General features: G+C 43.6%; 1 protein-coding gene across 1 annotated transcript in view; it reads right to left on the bottom strand.

Moving 5' to 3' along the window:
- The window catches only part of Sfmbt2 (Scm like with four mbt domains 2), a 181,748-nt gene that overhangs the window by 17,382 nt on the left and 141,521 nt on the right, over nt 1-22,845 (bottom strand). The window contains exons 13-17 of the mRNA XM_057787878.1: nt 21,306-21,348; nt 19,708-19,778; nt 16,809-16,951; nt 8,929-9,038; nt 2,206-2,381 (exon numbers count right to left, since the gene is read on the bottom strand). Of these exons, the coding sequence (XP_057643861.1) occupies nt 2,206-2,381; nt 8,929-9,038; nt 16,809-16,951; nt 19,708-19,778; nt 21,306-21,348 (543 nt within the window). The remainder of the gene's footprint in view (nt 1-2,205; nt 2,382-8,928; nt 9,039-16,808; nt 16,952-19,707; nt 19,779-21,305; nt 21,349-22,845) is intronic.

The following is a 22,845-nucleotide window of genomic DNA, read 5'->3' as shown; positions in this document are numbered from 1 at the left end:
CTGAAGGGTCTAAGCCTTTTGAAACTTTGTGAAATGAGCTCTAGAATCATCTCTCAGTTCACTTGCAGGTCACAATGCCTACCCCTTACCCTTTCCCCAGTGCCCAGGACTACAGGAAACCAGATTTGCAAAGTCAACATTCAAATCAACTGAAGTCCTCAGTCAAGTCAGTTCTTTCAGGAGCAGTTGCTACCCAGCAAACCCTTCCACCGACCAAAGATAAAGTGATGCAGAAATGAGCAGGGAGGTGTGAGTTCACAACAGAAGGAGTTGTCTCAAAAAAACATCTTTTTTTTCAAGTTCAAGGCTAGCCTAAATCACAAAGGGACATTGTTGACCTGACAGAATCTAGAAACACCTGAGAAGAGACTGTGACCTTGCAGGTAGGGAGTTATTTTGCCTTCATTCACTGAAGTGGGAAGCCTCACTCACCATGCGCAATGCCATTCCCTGCTTGGGATGCTGGACTGTACTCTGAGTGAGCTGGCAAGCAGGAGACTGAGAACTAGCCTGCCCTCCCTGCTTTAGATTTCTGATTACAGACATCGCATGATCACCATCTAATTCCTGTCACGGCAACGCCCCTGCTCTGGTGGACTGCAGCTTGGAAGTATGCGCCAAAATAAACCCTTTCCTGCTTAAGCTGCCTCTGTCACAGTATTTAATCAATCACAGCAACAAGGAAAAGACACTAAGACACCGTGTCTCAAAACACCGAGGCCTGGGGATGCGACTCGGTGGCAGAAGGCTTGTCTAGCACATGCAGACTGACTTCCATGCCATGAGCCATCTCAGCTAGATCAAGTATGTAGGTGGAAAGCTGTGGGATGTAATACAGAGAACAAATGACCCTCTGATCTTCAGAGGGACTGAAAGTGGAAGGCTAATTTGCCAAGTACATCTGTCTGTGTGTGTGTGTCCATCTGTCTGTCTGTCTGTCTTTCTGTGTCTATGTACAGAACAGAGCCATACTGTGAACAGTATCTCAACCATCCTTCTATCCCTGGTACCAATAAAGCAGTTGATGTGTCGCAGGTAACTGTGGTTCACAGAGCACTGACCACACCGTGTGGGTCCTTAAACTCCAGGAGGTGGCTGGAACTTGGGTTGGTCGAGCCATCTTTCCTGCCACTAACCCAGGCCCAGAGAGAACTAAGGAGGGAATAGCAAGCTCAGAAGCTGGAATTTTCAGAGCTTGAGGTGACCCAGTGGTAAAGCCTACCAGAGAGGAAGAAGAAGGTTCCTGGAATAGAGGAAATGAAGGGCTGAGGGAAGCTGTCAATCTAAGACAGAGGCCTCTCAATGTGTTGGGGGGTTGGCAATGACAAGCGCTACACGTTGGGAACGTGGGGCCAACTCAGAGTCCTGCGTAGTAGTAGGGAAGCCAAGGCAGCTGGGAAGGAAGGGATATGGTTTCTGAATTCTCCAGCGATATGCCTGAGAGAGTCCTGGGGAAGTCTCCAAGCAGAGAAGAAACCGACAAGGTCAGGACAGTAAGAAAACTGCCCAGAGACACTTTCCTGCCACGGGGTGAAGGAACCATTAGCCAGAACGGTGGCTTATATCTTGATTCCAACACAAATGGGCAGGATAAAAAGGAGGAGCTGAGAGTGTGAGGCAGCCTAAATTACTGAGTAACATTTAAGGCTATCCTGGGTTACAGAATGAGAGACCATGTCTCAGAAACAAAACAAACAATCAAACAAAATCTAAAAGAAGTAGTATTACAAATCCTGGGTGTAAGGACAAGAAGCGAATCAGAGTAATAACTGGTCATGCCCTAACCCACATGCCTTAGGCTTCAGCTGGTCCTCTGAAATTCTCACTTCTCCATCCCCAAACCTTCTTTAATGACCACCCTGGTTTGAACCAGTCCACCCCTTTCTATGTCAGGCTAAAAACATACATGGACCTGCACAGAATATCTTAAAAGAGTTCTCCAGTTTTTCATATGAAAAACTATGCAAAGAGTTAAAAACAAAAACAACAACAACAAAGCCCCAGTGTGACCCGGCAAAGCTCCGGTGTGACCCGGCAAAGCCCCAGTGTGACATGACAAAGCCCCTGTGTGACACGGCAAAGCTCCGGTGTGACACGGCAAAGCTCCGGTGTCACCCAGCAAAGCTCCAGTGTGACCGGGCAAAGCTCCCATGTGACTGGGCAAAGCTCAAGCATCCGGGTGTCACTCCCTTCCTTTGTACTCACTGTATTTGGTTTTGGTGTGAATGGAACAGTTCTCTGGGCAGTTTTCGGAGATCAGCACGGGACTAAATAAATTTGGACAGCACTCCAGCTTGGCACAAACTCGCCGGCAGAAATTCGATACTTGGTCTGACGTCCGAACGATCTTGACCACAGCCCTGTACGTTTTGCCTCTGTACCTGGAAAATACAGGATGGAGAAGGAACGGTGAGTCCATTGTCAGACTTACTCCCTTAGACTGGGAGGCACGCCTAGCCTTAGCACACTGTGACAGACACGGATGTTGTTGCCTGCAAAGTTCACACATGAGATCGGCACAAGGAGTTATTAATAAAGGCTTCATTTAAAAAATGCCACGATGGTCTAGAGAGATGGCTCAGGGGTTAAGAGCATTGGTTCTACTTCCAGAAGACTGGGACTAGATTCCCAGCCACCTACAAGATGGCTCACAGCTATCTGTAACTCCTGCTCTAGAGGATCTTACCCTCTCTCCTGGCCTCCCAGGGCATTGTGGGCACACGGAGCACAGAGATACACATACACAAAACACCCCTATACACCAGCCAAAAGTAAATACATCTTTTAAAAGAGTCATGAAGTTTCAAGCCAACTTGTGATTTTGTGTGGGGCCTCATTCATAACTCTCCCAGGGGGCACACACCAACACGCCAAGGATTGGAGACACACAGCGTTGCTAAGGGATGAGTTGGAGTTATCCTCTAAGGGGTAGGATGTGTGGCTGCCAGCTTTTAGAGCTTTTGGGAAATGAGTAGGATCACAAGGTGTTTCTTAATCAATGGACTGATTTCTCGGCAGACTCATAAGTTGATGGCATTACTGAGAGAAGGTGGAGACTTTGGGAGTGGGGCCTAGTTGAAGAAAATGAGTCACTGGGGTGTGCCTCCAGATGGTTTATCTCATCCCCAATCCTTCAATGGCTCTGTGCTTCATACAGTTTCTGTGAGCTGAGCAGCTCTGCAGCTCCGATCTACCATCCACTCCCGACCATGCTGCTCTTCCCTGTACTGAAACCTCTCAAACTCTGCGCCCAAACCAGAGCTTCCTCCTTTGTGTGTCTCAGCCTAGGCATTTTGCCACAATGACAGCAACTGCAAAAACAGACCAGCACAAGTATATTTCCAAACTGACATTTCCATTTTCTAATAACATAGCTGTGTTATAGCTTCTGCTTTCTTTTTATACTTCCTTACAATCTCACGGGGGATATGGTTGAGAATTGTCCTCTGGTGGACACAAAGAGCAGGGTGGCAGCACTAAATCTCCTTAGTAAAGATTTCTACGTAGCAGGTTCTCACCGTGCTACAGTCTCACAGCTAAGCTTAGTGTGGCATAGTACAGCATAGGATCTATCTAATGGCGTGGGCCTCAGAATGATGCTAATGAGACCTAATAGGCTTTCTTTTTTCTCTTTTAAAAGTAGGAGTGCAGACTGGATTGCGAATGTGCTTTGAAAAACTCTGCAAAGTCGGATCATTGAAACGACATCTTTGTCAAGTCAGCACAGCACATTGCTGAAACGGGGGACAATCTCTATTACTCATAAATGGCGCCTGTGCAGCACGGTTGACAGGCAAGGAGGTCACAGTCAGGAGCAGAGAAACACAAAAGATTTTATAAGAAAAACCCAAACAAACAAAACCCTGTCACGCAGCCGTGTGACATCAGTCTAACACCGGAGAAGTCCTGGAACAGGGAACACCAGCAGCTTTAGTGCCCACAGAACCAAAATTGACCGAGCTACTACAAGCAAGCTACGACAGTGACAGAGACAGGAGTCATACAGAACAGTAAAGCCCTTCATCATATCCTGGCCATTAGAGTAACCATCTCTGTCTCTCTCCAGGCTGGCCAAGTGACAGGTGGTTCCATAAATAAAACTGACTCTGAAGAAGCACTCACTCCCCTTCTACCATGGGTTTAGCTTGCTAGCCCCAGAGAAGTGCAACTAATCCTTCCTGGATGCATGCTCAATCAAGAGTTCATTGGGGACCCAAATCTCAAACAGATGAGGTCACAGGGCCCAGAGTACATGCTCAAAGACTGGATAAGGAGACCATCGTGTTCAAAATCAGAAGGTCAAACATTGTTTAAAACCCTTGGTCCAGGAACAGAGAGAGGGCTCAACAATTAGAAAAGAGTGCTGCTGTTGCGGGGAACCCAAGTTCGGTTCCCAGTTCCATCAGGCAACTCACAACCTCTCATAACTGCAGTTCCGGGGGTGGGTGGGTGATTTCAATGCCTCAGTCTGTGTGGGCACCTGCATTCATGTGCGCACATGACCACCATCGCTGCCCACGTATACACATCAAAGATAATAAAATAAATCTTTAAAAAACCTTGGTCTGAAAAACGTGCTGGTAGAAGTGAAGAGAAAAGGGTACTACTTAATAGACTTCATCTTGCTTTTTAAAATTAATGTATTTCTAGAGTCTATAGTATGTTTTCCCTAATAAATCATTTTTCAAAGTCTTGACAGCAAATAAAGAATAAACCCTAGCAGGAAAAAGTGCTTTGTATTTTTTCTCTGGTCTCTCATGTCCTGGGACCTCTACCCTCCTTGTTCTGCAATCCCTCTGATCTTTGAGGTTGCCTTTCTATATGGTCAGAACTCAAATAAATGCTTTGTAGACAAAATGATGCTTTAAATCCAATGGCTTTGCATCACTGTTGATTTTTTTTTCCTCTAGAACCTTCATGGACCCTCTGCAGAGAGACTGCTCTCTCTGTGCCCTGCGACCGCTGCTGGGCTGTGCTTCGCAGGGAGAAGGTCTCGCTTCCTACTGCTGCTGTATTTCATGACAAGAATAGCCACTCTGAGAGCACACTGCATCCCCAGGTTGGGGGGAAACAGAGAATATATATATATATATATATATATATATATATATATATATATATACTTTTTTACAGGTCCATTTTTCCCTTGGAAGCTTTATCTTTTCCCTGTTTGTGGCCCTATAGCTCTGCTCAAAAGACCTTGATATCGAGAATCTTGAAGTCTCTTTGAAATTAAAAAAAAAAAAAAGGAAATAGCACGACACACAAAAAGCAGGAGAAATGTGAGAACCAGGTCAGATGGCAAACTGTGTAAGGGGAACTCAAAGACAAAGCACGTACATTTCGGAAACTTACCGTGACAAAGTGCATCGCGAGACATGGAAAGAGCAGGGCTGCTTCCTGTCGCCAAGGGGAAAATCATTTCTTTCCCTTCCTACTTCAGTGGAAACAGGAGTCTTTTCTATTGTCTTATTATCTTTTAAAGTTAGTACACAAAGTAATGGGCTTCATTATGACAACCACATACATATGTCATTGTATTGTGATATAATGAAGCGAGTGCTTTACTAACATCTCCTGGAATTAGGAAAAGCCTATCTAAATGTACTGAAATGTGAATTAAATCACGGTCAAATAATGATGGCTTTCTTTCACATATTTAGATTCCATGGTGCTGGAGGGACTGAGGAAGGAGAGTGTAGTACTGGGTAGGGTCTGTAACCTGACAAGACACTGCTCCTCCAGAGCCTGGCTGTCCCCACTCTGGCAGGCAGGGTACTGCAGCCACACAGAATCAACTACGGCTCTTTGAGGGTCTGTCTCCACTGCCCAAAGCTGGGCGGCTCCCATCTAGTCACTGACTGTGGAGGAAGCAAAAAAGGCTTAGTGATTGGGCTCAGGACAATCAAGATGGCGTCTTTAATCCCGTAGCTGCCCAGGAGCCACTGATGATGGGTATCCCTGAAGGTTGCAGGCCACCTGCCGAATCTCACACCTCTCCTCCCTACCAATGGTCTCTCCTACAGTCTTCCAGGAGACACTAGCACTGGGCTAGGTGAGGCTGCAGTGGGGGTAGGGGTGAGGAGGCCACTGTCATATGAGACTAGTTATATGGGGAGGTCTGTCACATAAATTGGTTCACAGTAGAGACCACTCCTGCCTTTCCACGCTCCAGTCTCCTCCCATTTGCACAGTGAAAAGCACAGTCAAGCTGTCAGGGTCTAGAAGGTTGTCGTTTGCCATGAGAAGGAAAGAGGGTGACACACCACAGAGAACCATCACCAGCGGGCTCCTGCTGACTGTAAAGATGTCATCAATAGCAGCTGCTTAGAAGGAATGCTACAATCAGGAATGGAGAAACCCCCGTGCAGACAGGCATTTCCTCCTGAGAAGATGCTGGGTAAGGTTTTGCTGAGGACCTCCCTGCCATCCTTGATAGAAGGGGTAATATGTTGCCTTTGTAATTGAGCAGGATGGAAAGCCAGGTGTCTGTTTCAATTCTGTCAGGCTGAATTTAATAAAAAAGCTCCCATCGACTCGGTAACATGGAAATAAGTGCAAACACTTGCAAAATGAACCCTTCCTGTCATGGAATGGTTTCTGGCTGATTTAGGGAGAGCAATGCTTTTAATGAGACTTAAGATGTTTGTGTTCTGGTTATTTCCATAGCTGTTAGGTGCCTCTGGGGTACAGTGAACGGTACAGAAAAAGTTGAAAGTGAGGAGAAAGGGTATCTCTGCATGAACACTTGCTGGAGTGTTCGGCATCAGCTTGAAAAAAATGCTGTTACGGCAGACGGCCCTCCTCTGAGAAGATGGAATATGGAATATTAAAAGAAAAAAAAACCCTTGCTTTGTTTCTTCTGTGCTGTGGGTGAAGCTCCTGTAAGAGTTTCCTGGAATGATGACATGTAATTTTGCCTGTCACTGCCTTTCTGCTTTGTAAAAATAAAACCCTCTTTATTGTCCTTCATTCTCTTCCCTTGTGCCTGGGCAGGGCATCGTTAGACCATAAATGGCTTTTATGAAATTGAAGATAACAGGGCTGATCTAAAAAGACACCCGGAATGCTGAGTAGGCAGCTGACCACAAACTGTCTCACCAGTCACATGAAAATAGTTTTTCACCCAGGAAAAACTATTAACAGAGGCCATAGAGATCATGCATGAAGCTCTGGCTTCCATCCCCATAGCTTAAACTGGATATGTTGGTGCATACATGCAATGCCAATACTTGGAAGGTACAAGCAGGAGCATCAAAAGTCTAAGGTCTTCCTTGGCTATCCATAGGACAATATGGAAACCCACAAAAGACTAACAGCCTCATCAGACACTAAGGAACATTCAACATGAAGCTCTCCTGAGACAGGAACCTTTTCCTACGGTCTCCTCTATAACCAAGAGCTAGTGCGCCCAGGTTTCTGCTCTTCCTTTCAGAGATGTAGAAATGCAAAGCAAGAAAGGTGTGCTGGCACACGCCTGCAACCCCAACTACTCAAGGAGCTGAGGCAGGAGGATCTCAAGTTCAGTTTCTCCCAAGAGGCATGGTATGCATGGCGAGGCTGGGCAACTTAGTTAACTAAATTAAGTAAAATTTAAAAAAATAAAAAAAAAATGAGCTGACTAATAGAGGCCCTTGCCTTTGAAAACTCTTTCCCACGAGGGAGGGAGGGAGGGAGGGAGGGAGGGAGGGAGGGAGGGAGGGAGGGAGGGAGGGAGGGAAGGAGGGAGGAGGAAGAAGAAGAAGTAGAGGAGGAGGAGGAGGAGATTTTAAATGAAGCAAAAACTTGCCCAATTTCCAAATAAAAGAAGAAAGTCACCTAATATGTGAACCCAGACCTCTTGCCATTTTATCCAATGTAAGTCAAAGCGACATCACTTTCTTCTATCTTCAACTTTTGTCCATCTCAAAGTAGAGAACATTTTATATGGTACAAACAGGTCATAATAGCCAACACTGAACACTAATAACAAACATCCTGCAATGGTGACATCTATGTTTTATCACTGACATCTATGTTTTTCTCATTTTTAATAAATCATTTTTTCGCTTAGAAACCAAAAGATTTTTTTGGATGCTTAGCAATTAAAATGTATTATTACTTAAGGGGCTGTGGAGATGACTCAGTCAGTAAAATGCTTGCCTTGCAAGTACAAAGACCCAAGTTCAAGCCCTAAAATTCATGTAAAGAAGCCAGATGAGGTTATGTATGCTTGTAGTCCTCAAGCTGGGGATGGAGAAACAGAAAAACATCTGGGGCTTGTTGTCCAGCAAGCCTAGCCTACTTGGCAAACTCTAGATAAATGAGAGACCCTGTCTCAACAAGCCACCGAAATGTCACATGTGGATGCTCTTTGGTCTCCACACATATTTGCATAATACAAACACATATATAACACTTGCACATATACAAAGCACATATACATAAAAACATACATGCACTAAATATTAGTTAAGCAAATCTGCATTTCATACTAGTAATCTTAATGCTTAAGGCAGCTCAATATAGCAGAAATAACACTGTTACAGTTATAGGTCATTGGGGAAGTGTCTTGGAAGATTATACTTAATCATCTCATCCCTCTTCTCTCCTGACTTCCTTCCCACTGCGATGTAACCTTTGCCACACTGTCCCTTTGCCACAACGTTCTGTCTCAGCATAGACCTAGAAATGGAGCCTGAGCATGGCCTGAACTCCTTGAAGCCACGAGGAAAAATAAATCTTTGACCTCATAAGTTGTTTTTATTAAGTATTTTGTCACAGAGATCATAAAAACTAATCCAGACAGTAAGACTACATGTGGCACAGGGAGGTGAGATACCACGGACCTTCTGTCTGTCTGGTGATAACAAGTCAAGGAATGAGAAGTCTCAAAACAGTAGGGCAGATATCACACATCCCTTGGTTCCCAGAATCAGAAACACTTACTTTGCCTTGAGGGTCTCCTCCTGAAAATTCCAGTGGGGATCTTCTACCAGCTGCAGTTCTCGCAGTACCCTCCCGGGCTTATAGGCTGCATTGATGATCATGCTGAGAACCTGTGGGGAGGAAGACACCACCAAATCAGCCACAACCGTGTCCGTTCCTGCTGAGTTTGACAGGGTGTCCGAAACCACGCTGTTGACAAGAGGTTTTCGCCTTACATCTCATTAAGCGAAGGGCTCTGATGAGATCTAATTGGACACTCTGAGCCAACATGGAACTAATTCACCAACTAGAAAACATAAAACCGAGCCATCTTGGCCTATTGCAAAGTGCGCAGAATGACCAGATATCTCTATACACACGAAGGGCCAATGGAGCAGGTTCTAGCGAAGAGAGGTGCTCCTAGTAATTCTCAGTGTGCCTATTTACTAAAACAGTCAAGGAACTTAGACTTCTGGGCACTGGCCTCTCACTCAGCAAGTCATGATTCACTCATTGTTGTATTTTGGAAAGAGCCCCTCATGCAGTCAAAGCTGACCCCTAACTCTGATCAAGAGCCGGAAGTCCGGGAATGTGTCAGCATGTCTGCATGATTAGCTCTTGACATTCACAAGCTCTGCCACACTCCAAGATCCTGATAGCCAGATACAGTCAACAGTATGAAGAAGGAAGCAGAAAATCAGGGGTTATATTCTACAAAGTGGCCACCTGTGGCAGCTCCAGGGGATGCCAGGAATATAGACAGGTAGGAGAATTATATGGCACTGTCCCTCAAGTTTACCCAGGGTCAGAAAAGGTGTAAGTAATCACATCAGACATGAGGCACATACTGCATGTTTGATGGCAGAATATGATAGAGAGTGAGAAAACTAATTCCAAGATGAGAGAGAAGCATGACTGCCACCATGTCTCCTTTGGGTGGAAATCAGTCAACATAAAGGGGGAGACTGAAGGATATTCAGGAAAATATTGGCCGGGGTGGATATAGCCTGCTAACCTCTGAAAACAATGAAGCTTTCAGAGATAGGGATGTGGCTGCATCGGTAAAGCGCTTGCCACACAAATATGAGGATCTGAGTTCAAGTCCCAGTACCTACATACAAAGTCAGGTGTGGTGGCAGGCACCTGTAACACCAGCACTGGGAAGGCAAAGGCAGGTGATCTCTGGAGCTTGCTTGCCTGTCATGCTAGTCAAATTGGTGGGTTCCAGGTTCTGGGTTTTGAAGCTATGTCTCAAGAAATAAGGTGATAGAGGCAGATACTCAAAGTTGACTTCTGGCCACCACATGTACTCACACATATATCTTCCCAAACATGTATACAACCATGACCGTTTACACTTCCACCCAAAGAGAGACAAACTGTATTATTATACAGTGAGTGTGCAACCCACTTTGTCCTAGGTGGCACTGGGCTTTGTCGCAAGGACTCGGACTAGCCCTCACAAGAGACATTCTTGAACCCAGGGGCTAGAATGAAACAAGGCAATACAGACTGTTGTGGTACATTTTGTTTTCTACATTAAAACAACCATCTGATTTTTTCTGTTTGCCATCAGTACAATTTTAAAAGCTGAGTTTAAAAATAAATCTAATTAGAGCTGGCTGTAGTAACATGTGAAGCATTTATCATCAGGCAATAACATTTCAGTTGCTTCTCTTCATTGTGATTCGCGGAGAAAACCCCAGAGCTACGTTGTCATTTGCTGCATATCAGAATGCAGTTGGTGACTGTGAATAGGACCAGAACTTGTCTTCCAGAGTTCAACTCAGCCCGGAAACAAGCAGTAATTAAATTTGAAAGGTACCTGATATTGGATTCTTTTTTCTCATGCTTTTCCTCAATACCAGCCCATTTGTCTTCAAATTCAACAAGTTTCTCTTTGATGTGAGTGCTGATACACACACTGGCTGCATTCATGATTGCTGAAGAAAATACAGCTGCCCCATAAAAAGAACTCCACGGGGGCTTGGGAGGCTACTCAGGGGCTAAAGAGCTGGCCAGACAGTGTGAGGACCTGAGTTTGGTCCCTAGAACTCACATAAATGCTAGCTAGGTGATCCCAGTCTCATAAGATGAAAACAGGAGATCCCAGAGCAAGCTGGCTAGCCAGACTAGCCATATCATAAGGATGCTGTCTCCATGAACACAAAAGAAGATGGTGTCTCAGGCCTCCAAATGCATTCACACCCCTCCAGGTGCATGCCAGCACATATACATACATGCATAGTACACACAAACACACAAATGAAAGAATAAAAACTAAGAAGATAGATATCACCAGGCAGAGTTAAACCAAATGACTTTGCCTTATAAACTATCAGAATACAATTCAGTATGTTCTCCATAAGAGATTAGAAACAGCATGAAGCCTATCCTCAACTAAGGAAATTGTCAACCAAGCTCTGTCTGAGCAACTCCAGTTGAAAATCCACACTGCAAAGCAATGGCTCACGGCATCCCTTAGACTTTGGAATGTTGAGAATACACCCCATAATCAAGTACCCCTCTATGGGTTACAGGAGAAAAGCAATGACCTTTCTAGTTGGATATACCTAGGGTCAAATCTCAGTTAAATCCCCGGGAAGCCACAGGTCTCTGGGAAAGATGACTCTCTCCATTTGTGTGTGGAGCACATGCGTTTACCTCGTCATCTTCCCTATGGCTGCTACCACACTGGGAAGAGCTTCTGTGACCCTGCAGAGACAGGTTTCTGACACTGTTAGTCCCCTGCTTATTTGCTTCCTGCCACATTGGGTGGGAACTGTAGAAAGACCTCTTAAGCACTGGATCTGTAAGGCCCCTAAAGGCCCAGGCGGGAAAGGCTTGCTCCCCAACCCAGACAGCACTGAGAGGTAGGAGAATCTCTAGGTCACTAGGAACACGTCCCAGAATGGGATGAAGGAATCCTAGCCCATCTTCTTTCTCTTTATCACTTCAAAGCGTGGAGGTGGACAGCTTTCCTCCAGCATGTACTCTCCGCCTTGATGGACTATCTCACCAAGGATCCCAAAGCAACTTGACCAACTGGAAGCCCAGCGACTCTGAGCCCACATATTCTTTTTCTTTTAATAAGCCCATGGTCTCAGGTATGCTACTGTCATGAAATAGGACAATATCCATAAGGCCCATTCATTTTCTCTCTCAGGGCTTCTTTCCAAAAGTCCCTTCACAGAAACCTCCTTTGAGTGCCCTCCAGGTAAGGGTTGCTGGGACAAGAGTCATTTCCCTCAGTGGTGCAGCCATGGGTAAGTTGCCTTCAAGCTCACCATATTACTATACGGAACCCTCATTGGTCAAGAAATATTAAAGTAGAAGGGACTAGCAGAAAAGAGGAAAGACTCAGTAAAAAGGGGATAAATTAGATGGACATATTCGAGAGTAAATACGATTAAAATACATTGAATATACATAAGAAAAGATCACAATGAAATCCATTATTTTTTAACAGAAGCTAATAAAAATTAAGAATTAATAAGACCATCCTTGTTACTTAATGCCAACTTTTCTCTGTTTCACTGACGAACATGACTTGACAGCCATCCTCATTTACCATCAGCTCCACAAATAGATTGCTGTTTGACTTCACGCATTAGGAATGCATAAACAGAGGATAAATAATGAGATAGGTACAAGTATTTGACAGAGGATAACAATGGTAATAGATGATACACAGATACTATAGTAGATAGATGATAAATAGGTAGATGTATAGATATAAATAAATGGCTATAAATATATAATAGGCATATAAAATGATGATAGATGATGATGAAGACAGATGACAAGTAAGATAGATATAATGAACATCATAGAGCTAGATGATGGCTGAATAATTAGATGGACAGGATGACAGATGCTAACAAAGACAGATTAAAGATACAGATAGCAGATATGTATAGATGGTAGGGGATGGACAAATAGACTGAAAACTATAGAGGTTGGATACGACAAGGCAGATGATAGACAGACAGATGGTTAGATAAGCAGATAAATAGGTAGCAGATAAAGAGACAGGGAAAACACAGTGGAATATGGAGATAATGAAGTAGGTAAACTAGAACAGTGTGGAGCAGGTTTATATTTTTATTTCTTCAACCCAAAAAAGGAACCACCTTGGTAGACCTGATATACATTATCACACTTAGTCTCTGGACCCTACTCATGCCTACAAGACTCATTGCTTTGCCAGCAACCTCAACTCACTAGGGCAGAAAGTCACACAGCACAGAAGTGACATACTCAGAGAGAGGTTCATCACATCCGAGAAAGTGGTACACTTGCGGAGACTTGTCGCCTCCAAGGAAGTGATACATTCACGAAGGCTCATCACATCCAAATGTTCCCTATAGGTACAGGCTCTGTGAACCTTTCTCCTAAGAATTAGCTAGCAGCAGCAGAAGAAAGAGGGAAGACAAGATTATGATGTTTTTAAGTTTTAATAACATTTACAATGTATTGGTTTCCCCTCTATTTCTTTTTCTTTAGCTCTACAGTCCAGGCTGCCAAAGAAGAGAGGTAACATCTGCAAAGCTTATGCAATCACAGAGTGACGGCCAGAAGTTGAGGTACTCATCCCAGTACATGCTGACACGAGTCAGCAGATGAGACACTCTGCTTCTCTAGTTTCATGTCCCTGGTGGTTGGATCTCTCTTTATGATGAGGATGTGCACACCCCAGTAACACACTGCATATAAACTAAACACAACAGGTAGACCAGTCGATCCATAGGATGGTACAGGATACTAACAGTCTTAGAATAATACTACGTAAATCCATGGTTTGTCTGTCAGGGACCTTGACAAACTGGAGAAGACATCAGGTTAGAATGATTTGAGTTATAAATTGATGCTCCTACTTAGCAATGATTTTACTGAACATTCATATTTATGACAAATGCCATCACTATTATCTGTCGTTGATAATTCTATGGTACCCATAAAGTGGCCCAGCACATAAGGAGTCATCATAAGACTTGACTTGGTCCCTAACAACAGAAGGTCAAGACCCACTTCAGGTTCCGAGTTTACTTTATAGGATGTTTGGAGTTGGATGGATTCTGAAGTCAAGGTCAGTCATACATAGCTTTCTGGGTCTCTACAGAGCTCTCCTAAGTCTAATATCCAGAAAACAAGTTGATGCATGGTTTAGCCACTGCTTTCTAGAAGCTTCTTCTGTCTTACAGACCCCCTCACAAATGTCTTAGAACCTCCTCTCCTAAGCTTGCAGCTAGCCTTTCCAAATACCAGCCCTACATCTACCTACAGACACTATCTACTTAGAGCAGATGAGACACAGAGAAAACAAGAAAACAACCCTCATTTCACATTTTCTGAAGATACAAAAGGGTTTAAATTTCCAATACTGCCGATGGCCCGGAAAAGCAAAGCACTCTGTCTCTGCTTCAATTACCTCGTTCTCTTTAAGCAGAATAAAATTTGAAGCCATGCAAAGGTTCTGGCACCAAAGTAGAGCATTAGCATAAATATTGGTTTGGTGGAACTTACATTTTTCTTCCACTTCCAGAACTGAGGCGCTTGCTTTTATTTATTTATTTCTCCTTCCACCACTCTGCAGACATTTTTAACCATCTGCGAAAACTAACTGTTGTCATCAGAACGCTGCTCCTGGCTAGGCTTTTAAATTTGTTGACTGGCATTCTATCAGAAAATGATTGAGGTAACTTCTTTTGACTTGAAAGAAAATAATTTAGACAAGTAAGATAGCCAGCCCCTAAAGAGAGAGAATGAAGCCCAGGTCTTGTTGCTAGTTAACGTAGCTGGCAGACAATAGAAACTCTCCTGTTAGCGACCAGAACCTGCCATGTGAATCAGGCCTACAAGCACCTGCGACGAAACTCCATCAGTCACTGAATCTTTGTTAGGTTTGGTGTCCCTGCCATGTCAATACCAGGCACTATCACAGGCAAACAATCTATGCCACCGTAGCCACAGTCCAGTCACATCACCCTGCTGTGACTCTGAGAAATCCCCACGACCCAGGCTTCACGTTCAAGCTGCTTGCAATACCAAATAAGCTGCTCACACATGGCTTCCTCTGAGCTCCTTGGTGCTACTCAACAATGAAGCACCATCCAACCCAAAACCCTCCTGGGTTTTATTCTTAAAATATAACAGAGCCTTTTATATCTATTGGTTAGCCATAGCCTAACTTCCTCTGTTCCAGCCAGACCCGACCTGCTCGCCAGAATCTTCCCCATTGCCTATCCATGCTGTATGGCTAAGATTGCACTTTACCTCTGCCAAGAAAAATGTCACCTGCCATATTTGGTTCCCTCCATCCCTTTTCCCTCTACTGTGTTTGTTAAGTTTTGGATCATATAATTTTCCCGAAGTCAAATGGGAAACGCAGACAGAAGCCTAGAGGTGCTGGGTTTTAATCCAGTGGCTGAGACAGCAATAACATCTGGTTCCTAGAAACTGCCCGGTAAATAATACATCAATGGGTAAATGGGTTGTGTGGCCATAGAACTGTGCTTTAAAAAGCATCCATTCTGGCACAGCAGCAATAGAAAGGTCACACTGGCATCCTTTTTCTTAAAGGGAGCCCTGGTGTGTGCAGGACAAGAGCAGAGAGTTCCTTGAAGAGCCTGGAAACTTTCATTATTCCAGTGGGTCACCAGATACCACCTGAAGTTGGGCCAGTAAGATGCAGTAGAAGCAGGGCTGGAGAGATGGCTCTGTGGTTAAGAGCACAAGCTGTTTTTCCAAAGAAGCTGGGTTGAGCCAGGTTCAGTTCCTAGCACCCACATGGTAACTTGCAACTCTTTGTTAACTCTAGTTCAGACACTCTCATGCATGCAGGCAAATCGCCAATGCACACAAAAAATAAATAAAACGAAGTTTGTTTATGCCAGGCAGTGGTGGTGCATGCCTTTAATCCCAGCACTTGGGAGGCAGAGACAAGTGGGTCTCTGTGAGTTCAAGGCCATTCTGGTCTACAAATAGAGTTCCAGGACAGCCAGAGCTGTTACACTGAGAAACCCTGTCTTAAAGCAACAACAACAACAAACAAACAAACAAAACCTATGTAGTTAAAGGACCACTGATATCTATTTGCTTCTTTGAGGCGAGCCTCTACCATAGGTCACCTCCCCAAATAGAAAAAAAAATGGAAAGTACTCTCCAAGCCATGAGGGGCCAGGGCTTGGCCTGGATCAAGCAACAACACAAAACTCATGATCATATTTAGAAACCAGGCAGGTTATTACTGTCTAAATGCAGGTGCCAGGGAGGCACTGTGGAGGGAGAAGACAGCAAAGATGCCACTTGGGTTGGGCTGGTAGCTCAGCTGGTGGAATGCAGGAAGTCCTGGGTTAGATATCCTCACTACATTAAAACTTGGGTAGTGGTGTATACCTGTAATTCCTAAATTGGGGTGGAGGGAGGGGCATAAGGAATTGTAGGTCAACACTGCATTGATAGTGAGTTCAAGGTCAGACCAGAATATATGAAATCCTGTCTTGAAAAAAGCAGACAAGGAAAAGAAAATGTGCCAGCCACTCTATCCGGCCATATGAGGTCCCGCTTGGCTGTATAAGGTACCTTCCTCCTTGAAAACCTTGTACTATTTGGTCCCGGGTATTCACTCCACATATTCATTCTCTTGCCTTCCTAGAGCACTTGATTTAAATATATCACAACATACCTCCCTAACTCGTGGGGGGAAAGCATGTTGATTAGACTGTGAGTCTTTCAGGGGTAGGGATTTCATCTTTCACATTTGAATCTCTAGTGGTCCATCCCCAGAGACTGAGGCTCTTTGCTGGATGTGAGCTAAACTGAAACACTTGAGGGATCGGACATCCCCTTTGGAAACTTAACCACAAGTTAAGACCGTGAGAACAGCTCACGCGTCTTACCTCTTTAAGCACCAGCACACACTTGCCAGGTCCCACAGACTGAGGTAGCTCTGCGATCCTCCCTTTGTTCAGGAACGGGCCTGAGAAACACCGGTGGTTGACGAAGAGCTGTGGGCAGCAGTACTTCCCATTGACAGTCCCTGCTGGGAGACAATGAATGGCACAGTGATGCCGGGATTGCTTTACCGGGACTTCATGGCGCTGTCAAGACCCGTGCTGGATCCAAAGATCTAGTCATGACTGGTGGAACATCTGGAGTAGAAATGGACTCAGAATGGTCACTGCTTCCCCAGGGGCTAGAGCTGTTAAGATTCTTAATTAAGCAGGCTGACTTGAGTTTCAAAGTATGACAAAGAGAAAAGTGGTTTCCCCTTGGAGAAAAGTTAGGACACAGGTGTCCTAACACCAGCTCATTGTCAGATCTGTCAAAAGTGTCTTAAGATCTACACTAAGGTACTTTTACAATTTGCTTATTTTTCCCACTATGTAAACACAGACTTTTCTGTCGATTATATAGCAACTGAATTACAGAAAGAAGTAGTCTATAACAATGACAAACTGGAAATTATTACATAGTTCAAAGACAGACACTGGCATAGAGATAGGATCCCCTGTAAGTTCTACTCCAGCAACTCCCTCACTGCCATTAGAACAGTGGTTCTCAATCTTCCTAAGGCTGCAACCCTTTAATACAGCTCCTCGGGTGGTGACCCCAACCGCAAAATTATTTTCATTGCTACTTCATAACTACAATTTTGTTACTGTTATAATTCATAAAACATCCGTGTTTTCTTACGGTCTTAGGAAATCCAAGGGGGACATGGACCACAGGTTGAAAACCTCTGCCCTAGAAGTAACCACTATCCTGAAATATGTCAGTTATCCTTCTCATACAAATCAATAAACTTCTCAACTCACGGATATGTGCAACAAGTGTTATGTTTCTGGGATCTTTATAAAAAACATTTTTTGGTTAGTTTGCATAAGTTTCCTAGAGTCACAAGCCAATAAAATTATATGGAATTTACCAACAAACTCGAAACAATTAGTGTTTACTTCTATCCATGATTCGCTCCTCTTATGCACATACTGGTTGATTTGTCATTTCTCTTACAAATATTTAGCTGTTGCTATATATATATATATATATATATATATATTTTTTTTTTTTTTTTTTTTTTTTTTTTTGGTTTTTCGAGACAGGGTTTCTCTGTGGTTTTGGAGCCTGTCCTTGAACTAGTTCTTGTAGACCAGGCTGGTCTCGAACTCACAGAGATCCGCCTGCCTCTGCCTCCCGAGTGCTGGGATTAAAGGCGTGCACCACCACCGCCCGGCTAGCTGTTACTACTTTTCTTGAGTTTTCGGTAATGACTCAAGAAATGTGTCTTCAAATATCGACTTCTGCTACGGGCCAGGTATTTGTGTAAGGACATAGTAGCATTGGCTTGTCCATCCATCTGCATAGCCAAACTCAGTAAAGATGACCACATGGCTCCCTACAGTGACAACTCCATCGTGTTAGCATTGCTGCTGTCCCACATCCAGGCCAACTATAGCATTGTTAGGCTTCTCCATGTTGCCAATATGATAGAGAGAAAATACACCCGACCACGGCTTGAACTCCCATCCTTTCGACACACGCAGTGGGACATATTAGGTCTCCAGCTCTGTAACCCAGACTGCTGTGGAACTTACAGCTCATCTGCTATGGGCTCCCAAGTGCTGGACCACCACATGTGGTTTGATTCAAATTTCTTGGTGTTTATAATAAGTAATTAAATCTCCTTTGGGCTAAGAGACCTACTCTCTGATCTACTCATTTGGCTCTTACCCAAGATATGCCACAGATATGGGCACTGTGGTATTATTTCAGAAATACAACCATTTATGGGAAGGTAATTTAACGGTTTGAAAAGTCCAGTTTTTTAAACTTCAGACCCAGTAGAGAGTAGGCAGGTATGAAAAAGAGTAATATAACTGCAGTGGACTATAAAACGGCAGCTGATGTGGTTTTCAAAATAGCACTTTGAAACTTGCGTGTTACACAACAAGCTAGATAATTAACTTCACAACTGAATTCCTTAAAATTCTTGGTAGTATTACCCAGACTTTTAGTTAAATGTCCACCTAATCTACTTATAAAATTGCTCTATTTACTGCAAAGAGAGCATCAGCTAATGGGAGCATTCATAGCATGTAGACCATAGTCCTGGAATTCAAAGCAGATTTTGTTTGGTTAAGAGCACAGAAGCCTGAGTCAAGAATCAGTTCATGCAGACATCATATCTGCATCACATTTGGTGGTCCAATGGCAGTCCACAATCTCACAAAGATATAACAATGTGTTGACAAATCTATCTGTCATAATCAGCTTCTCAGACTCAGATTTGCTTGAATAAATCAAAAAGTTGAGTGTGTGGGGGGATAAAGGTCACTCAGGCAAAGGTGCAAATGGATAAGACAGTGGCATACACTTGGAATTCCAGTACTTGGTAGGCTGAGACAGGGGAATTGAGAGTTCAAGGCTAAGCTGGGCTATAAGACAAGACCATGTGTCTCTAAAGAGTCAAGCGGAACTGTGATAAAATGGCAAGAAAGAAATGCTCAACGTTTTCCTTTCCTTCACCGTGATCCGTGACACAGAATGTTAATCTGATTTGTAATGGCCAAACACCAAACAGATCCTTTTCCTGAAGATTATGGGACCTACTTACAGCTCCTGGCCAAACAGTAGAAAAGAGGAAGTACAACTTTAGACTAATAAAAAATTTGAAGATGTATACGTGGCAGAGAAAAAGAAAACAGGCTCAAAGCTGAGATGCAGTGACTAAAGTGACAGCTGTGTCTCCAGTCACGGCCACACAGTGGGGTGAGACAGAGTCCTTCCTGGGCCATTTACCTGTGGCGTCCACGTGAGGGAATAAGCAGAGGTCATGAGGTATTTTCTCAACAGGCACTGTGGATGACAATCTGTGGATAGAGAAAATCAACTATTACAGGGAACAGAAGGAAGCAAAGCACTGTGAAATCTCTTCATTATTTAAAAGGACTATGTCAGAAAGGAAGGAAGCCCGAGAGTCACTGTAAGGTAGGCTGTGGATACAAGAGTAGCATCAGTAACTACGGAAGGAGGTCATTTTAGAAAGCTGCTTTTCAAATCCATTTGATGACCCTAGAAAGTCTAGGGCACAAGTGCCCCTGAGTGGCCAGCCCCGATCAATGAGTCTCTTCTGAACTTAGAATAAGGTCTTCAATTACATTTCAGATCCAACTGACGTATAATTAATGTCAGACTTTTCCACTGTAGTGTTTAATTGAAAGCAACCTTCAGGTGACTTTGGACATCCTTCCTCTGTGCCTATGTGGCTGCATAGCAACCATGGCTTTTGAAAACTGCCCTAAATGTCATATAAGCATCACCAGATATCTTAGGATGGGGAGGGGAGCATCCTCTGCTACAGTAGATGTCAGACTGTGGTTCCCTGAGCCCACTGAACTGGCATCAGCTGGGAACTGAAGGAATCCAGAATCTCAGATGCCTAAAGCAGAAATTGTAAGAAGGGAGCCCAGCAATTCATGTGAGGTGAGAGAATCATTAATCCAAGAACTGCATATTAGGACTCAATCAAGAGCCTCGTGTTAATCTATCTACTTCATGTCACACAGATAAACTGGAGCCTAGTTACAAGCCTGGCCCACAGCATTCAGGGATGATCACACATAAAACACGCTCAAAGTCATTGTCCTCATTCAATTATTGGTGCAAGTATTTGCTTCGTTCCTTGGTTTAATTTTAAGCTTGAGTACAGGAAAAGGTGCTGTTTCAGTTAACTTTATAACCATATGTTTTGGTTCCTTAAGAAAACACGATCATTGCAGATGGCTGAACATCTGGTGTATTTTAAATACTTTATAATGCACAAGAAGCTCACCGGAAGTTCCAACTTTTCAAACACACCCTGCCCACATGTCCAACGCTTTACCCTAAAACACCCCTTCCCCCCCTCCAAATTGCAGCCTATATCTACACCATAATGGAAAACCCTGAACCACTGGTCACACATAAAACCAAGTTTAATTTTTTTTTTTAAAATAAACCCTCAACAGTGTTGTTTGTAAATGGGGATGTTAAGATATGAAGTATAGCAACTTCTGACTTTCAGCCTGCTGGGTGACAAGCGGTCTGGGGTGACACAGAAGTCTTTTGCCTCTAGGCATTCAGGGTCAGCCAGCCAGATCCCCCATCTATAAAGTACACTTGCTGTATGAGGCCACCAAGCATCAGTACCAGGGACAGTCATTTCCATCCATGTAGAATAAAATATGAGAAAAACCACAGGGCTCTGCACTTTACACATAATAACCACACAAGGAATATGAGCTGTCTCTATCAATGATGAGATGATTGTCAGCTAATGCCCCAAGGAAACCACTCAGGCCCTTTGTAGCTAAGCATGCAGTTTGGGTGGGACAGGGAGAAGGAAAAAAATAACATACTGTTTTTCCGGCTGTACAACTGCAATCTTTCTCTTCTTTTCTGCTGTAAAATAGGAAAAGAAAGTGAAAATGAGATCGTTAGTGAGGTTAGTTCTTTTCTAATGGCTTAGTGTAAAAGGGTACCCTGTTTTATTTATTTAGAGACAGGGCCTCATGCAGGCCAGAATTGGACATGCAGTTACCAGCACCCTTGAATGTCTGATCCTCCAGGACCCCCCTCCAAAGTGCTGGGGTTACCACCACACCCAACCTGCACAGCACTGGGCCTGAGACCAGGCTTTAGGGTAGTAGCCACATAGGTATGCCCTGTCTCCACAGAGCTGCTTCCCCAGTTCCCCATTATTTCTGAATGGGACAGGAATTATTTCTCGAAGTCATTTAAGCATCTAAATAATGAGGATGGTTTTTAAGACAAAGTCTTAATCATTTATTACAATATGCAATAATAATATATAATATAATAAATATAATATTAATTTTTATTAAGATGAGTCCTGTGCCTATTCTTATAACTAAAAAGCTGCTGAAGTCAAGTCACAAAATTTACATAATATCTCCTAGCATTAAACAGATATAGCTTTATCAAGCAAGAAAAATTTGTAAGTACATTTAATCTTATCACTACTCTCCTGACTATTTTATTTTAAAGGGCACTTTTAATAAGGAAGATAAAGAGAGCACATATTGTACTGCACATAAACACACATCAAGATAAACTGCTGCAAACTCAACAGAAATTGTGATAAGGCGAAGAATACTGTCAAAATTACATGCCCCTAAATCAACCTTAATGAAAAGAAAATGCTGAATTGGGGGCGGGGGCGATAGCTAGCCCCCATGTGCCTGGTCAGATATTCAAGTCCACGAGCAAAAAATAACCTGGGGAGATGAGAGCACTCTGCTACTGTTTCTTTGAAGACTTGTTGAATTTTAATTATGCAAGTGTGTCTGTGTGGGGCTGCGTGCATGTGAGTCCAGTCAAGGGTGCCGGATCCCTTAGAGCTGGGGGCACAGGCAGTTTTAAGCTGCCTGACGTGGTGCCGGGAACTGAACACAGGCTCTCTGCAAGTACATCCTCTTAACCACTGAGCTGTCTCTCCAACTCCAGCATTTGCATCCGTTCCTTCACCAGACCCTGTGCTGCGAAGGAGGCAAACTTGAACTCTTATCCAACAGACTCTAGTAGTTGTAGAGACTTGATTAGTGTAAACAGATGCTGCACTGGGCATACTGGTGCAAGCTTTTAATCCCAACACTCAGGAGGCAGAGGCAGCTGGAGCTCTGTGAGTTTGAGTCCAGTCTGGTGCACATAATGAGTTCCAGAACAGTCAAAGCTACATAGTGAGATCCTACCTTGGGAAAAATATGCTGATAATAGAAAATGCAGAATTATCTGAGTCAAGATCGATTAACAACACAAACGTAGCATATAAATCAAGCTAAGGTCTACCTTTTTATAAAGGTGATAACCGTTTATTAGAGATAAATATTAATGGAGAACCTGGAGAGAAGTACATATATACACACACAGATTCATACA

The sequence above is a fragment of the Chionomys nivalis genome, chromosome 13 (assembly GCF_950005125.1).
Source record: "Chionomys nivalis chromosome 13, mChiNiv1.1, whole genome shotgun sequence".
NCBI classification, from domain to species: Eukaryota; Metazoa; Chordata; class Mammalia; order Rodentia; family Cricetidae; genus Chionomys; species Chionomys nivalis.
Note: the sequence above shows the minus strand (reverse complement) of the source record. Positions and strands in the feature narration are given on the sequence as shown.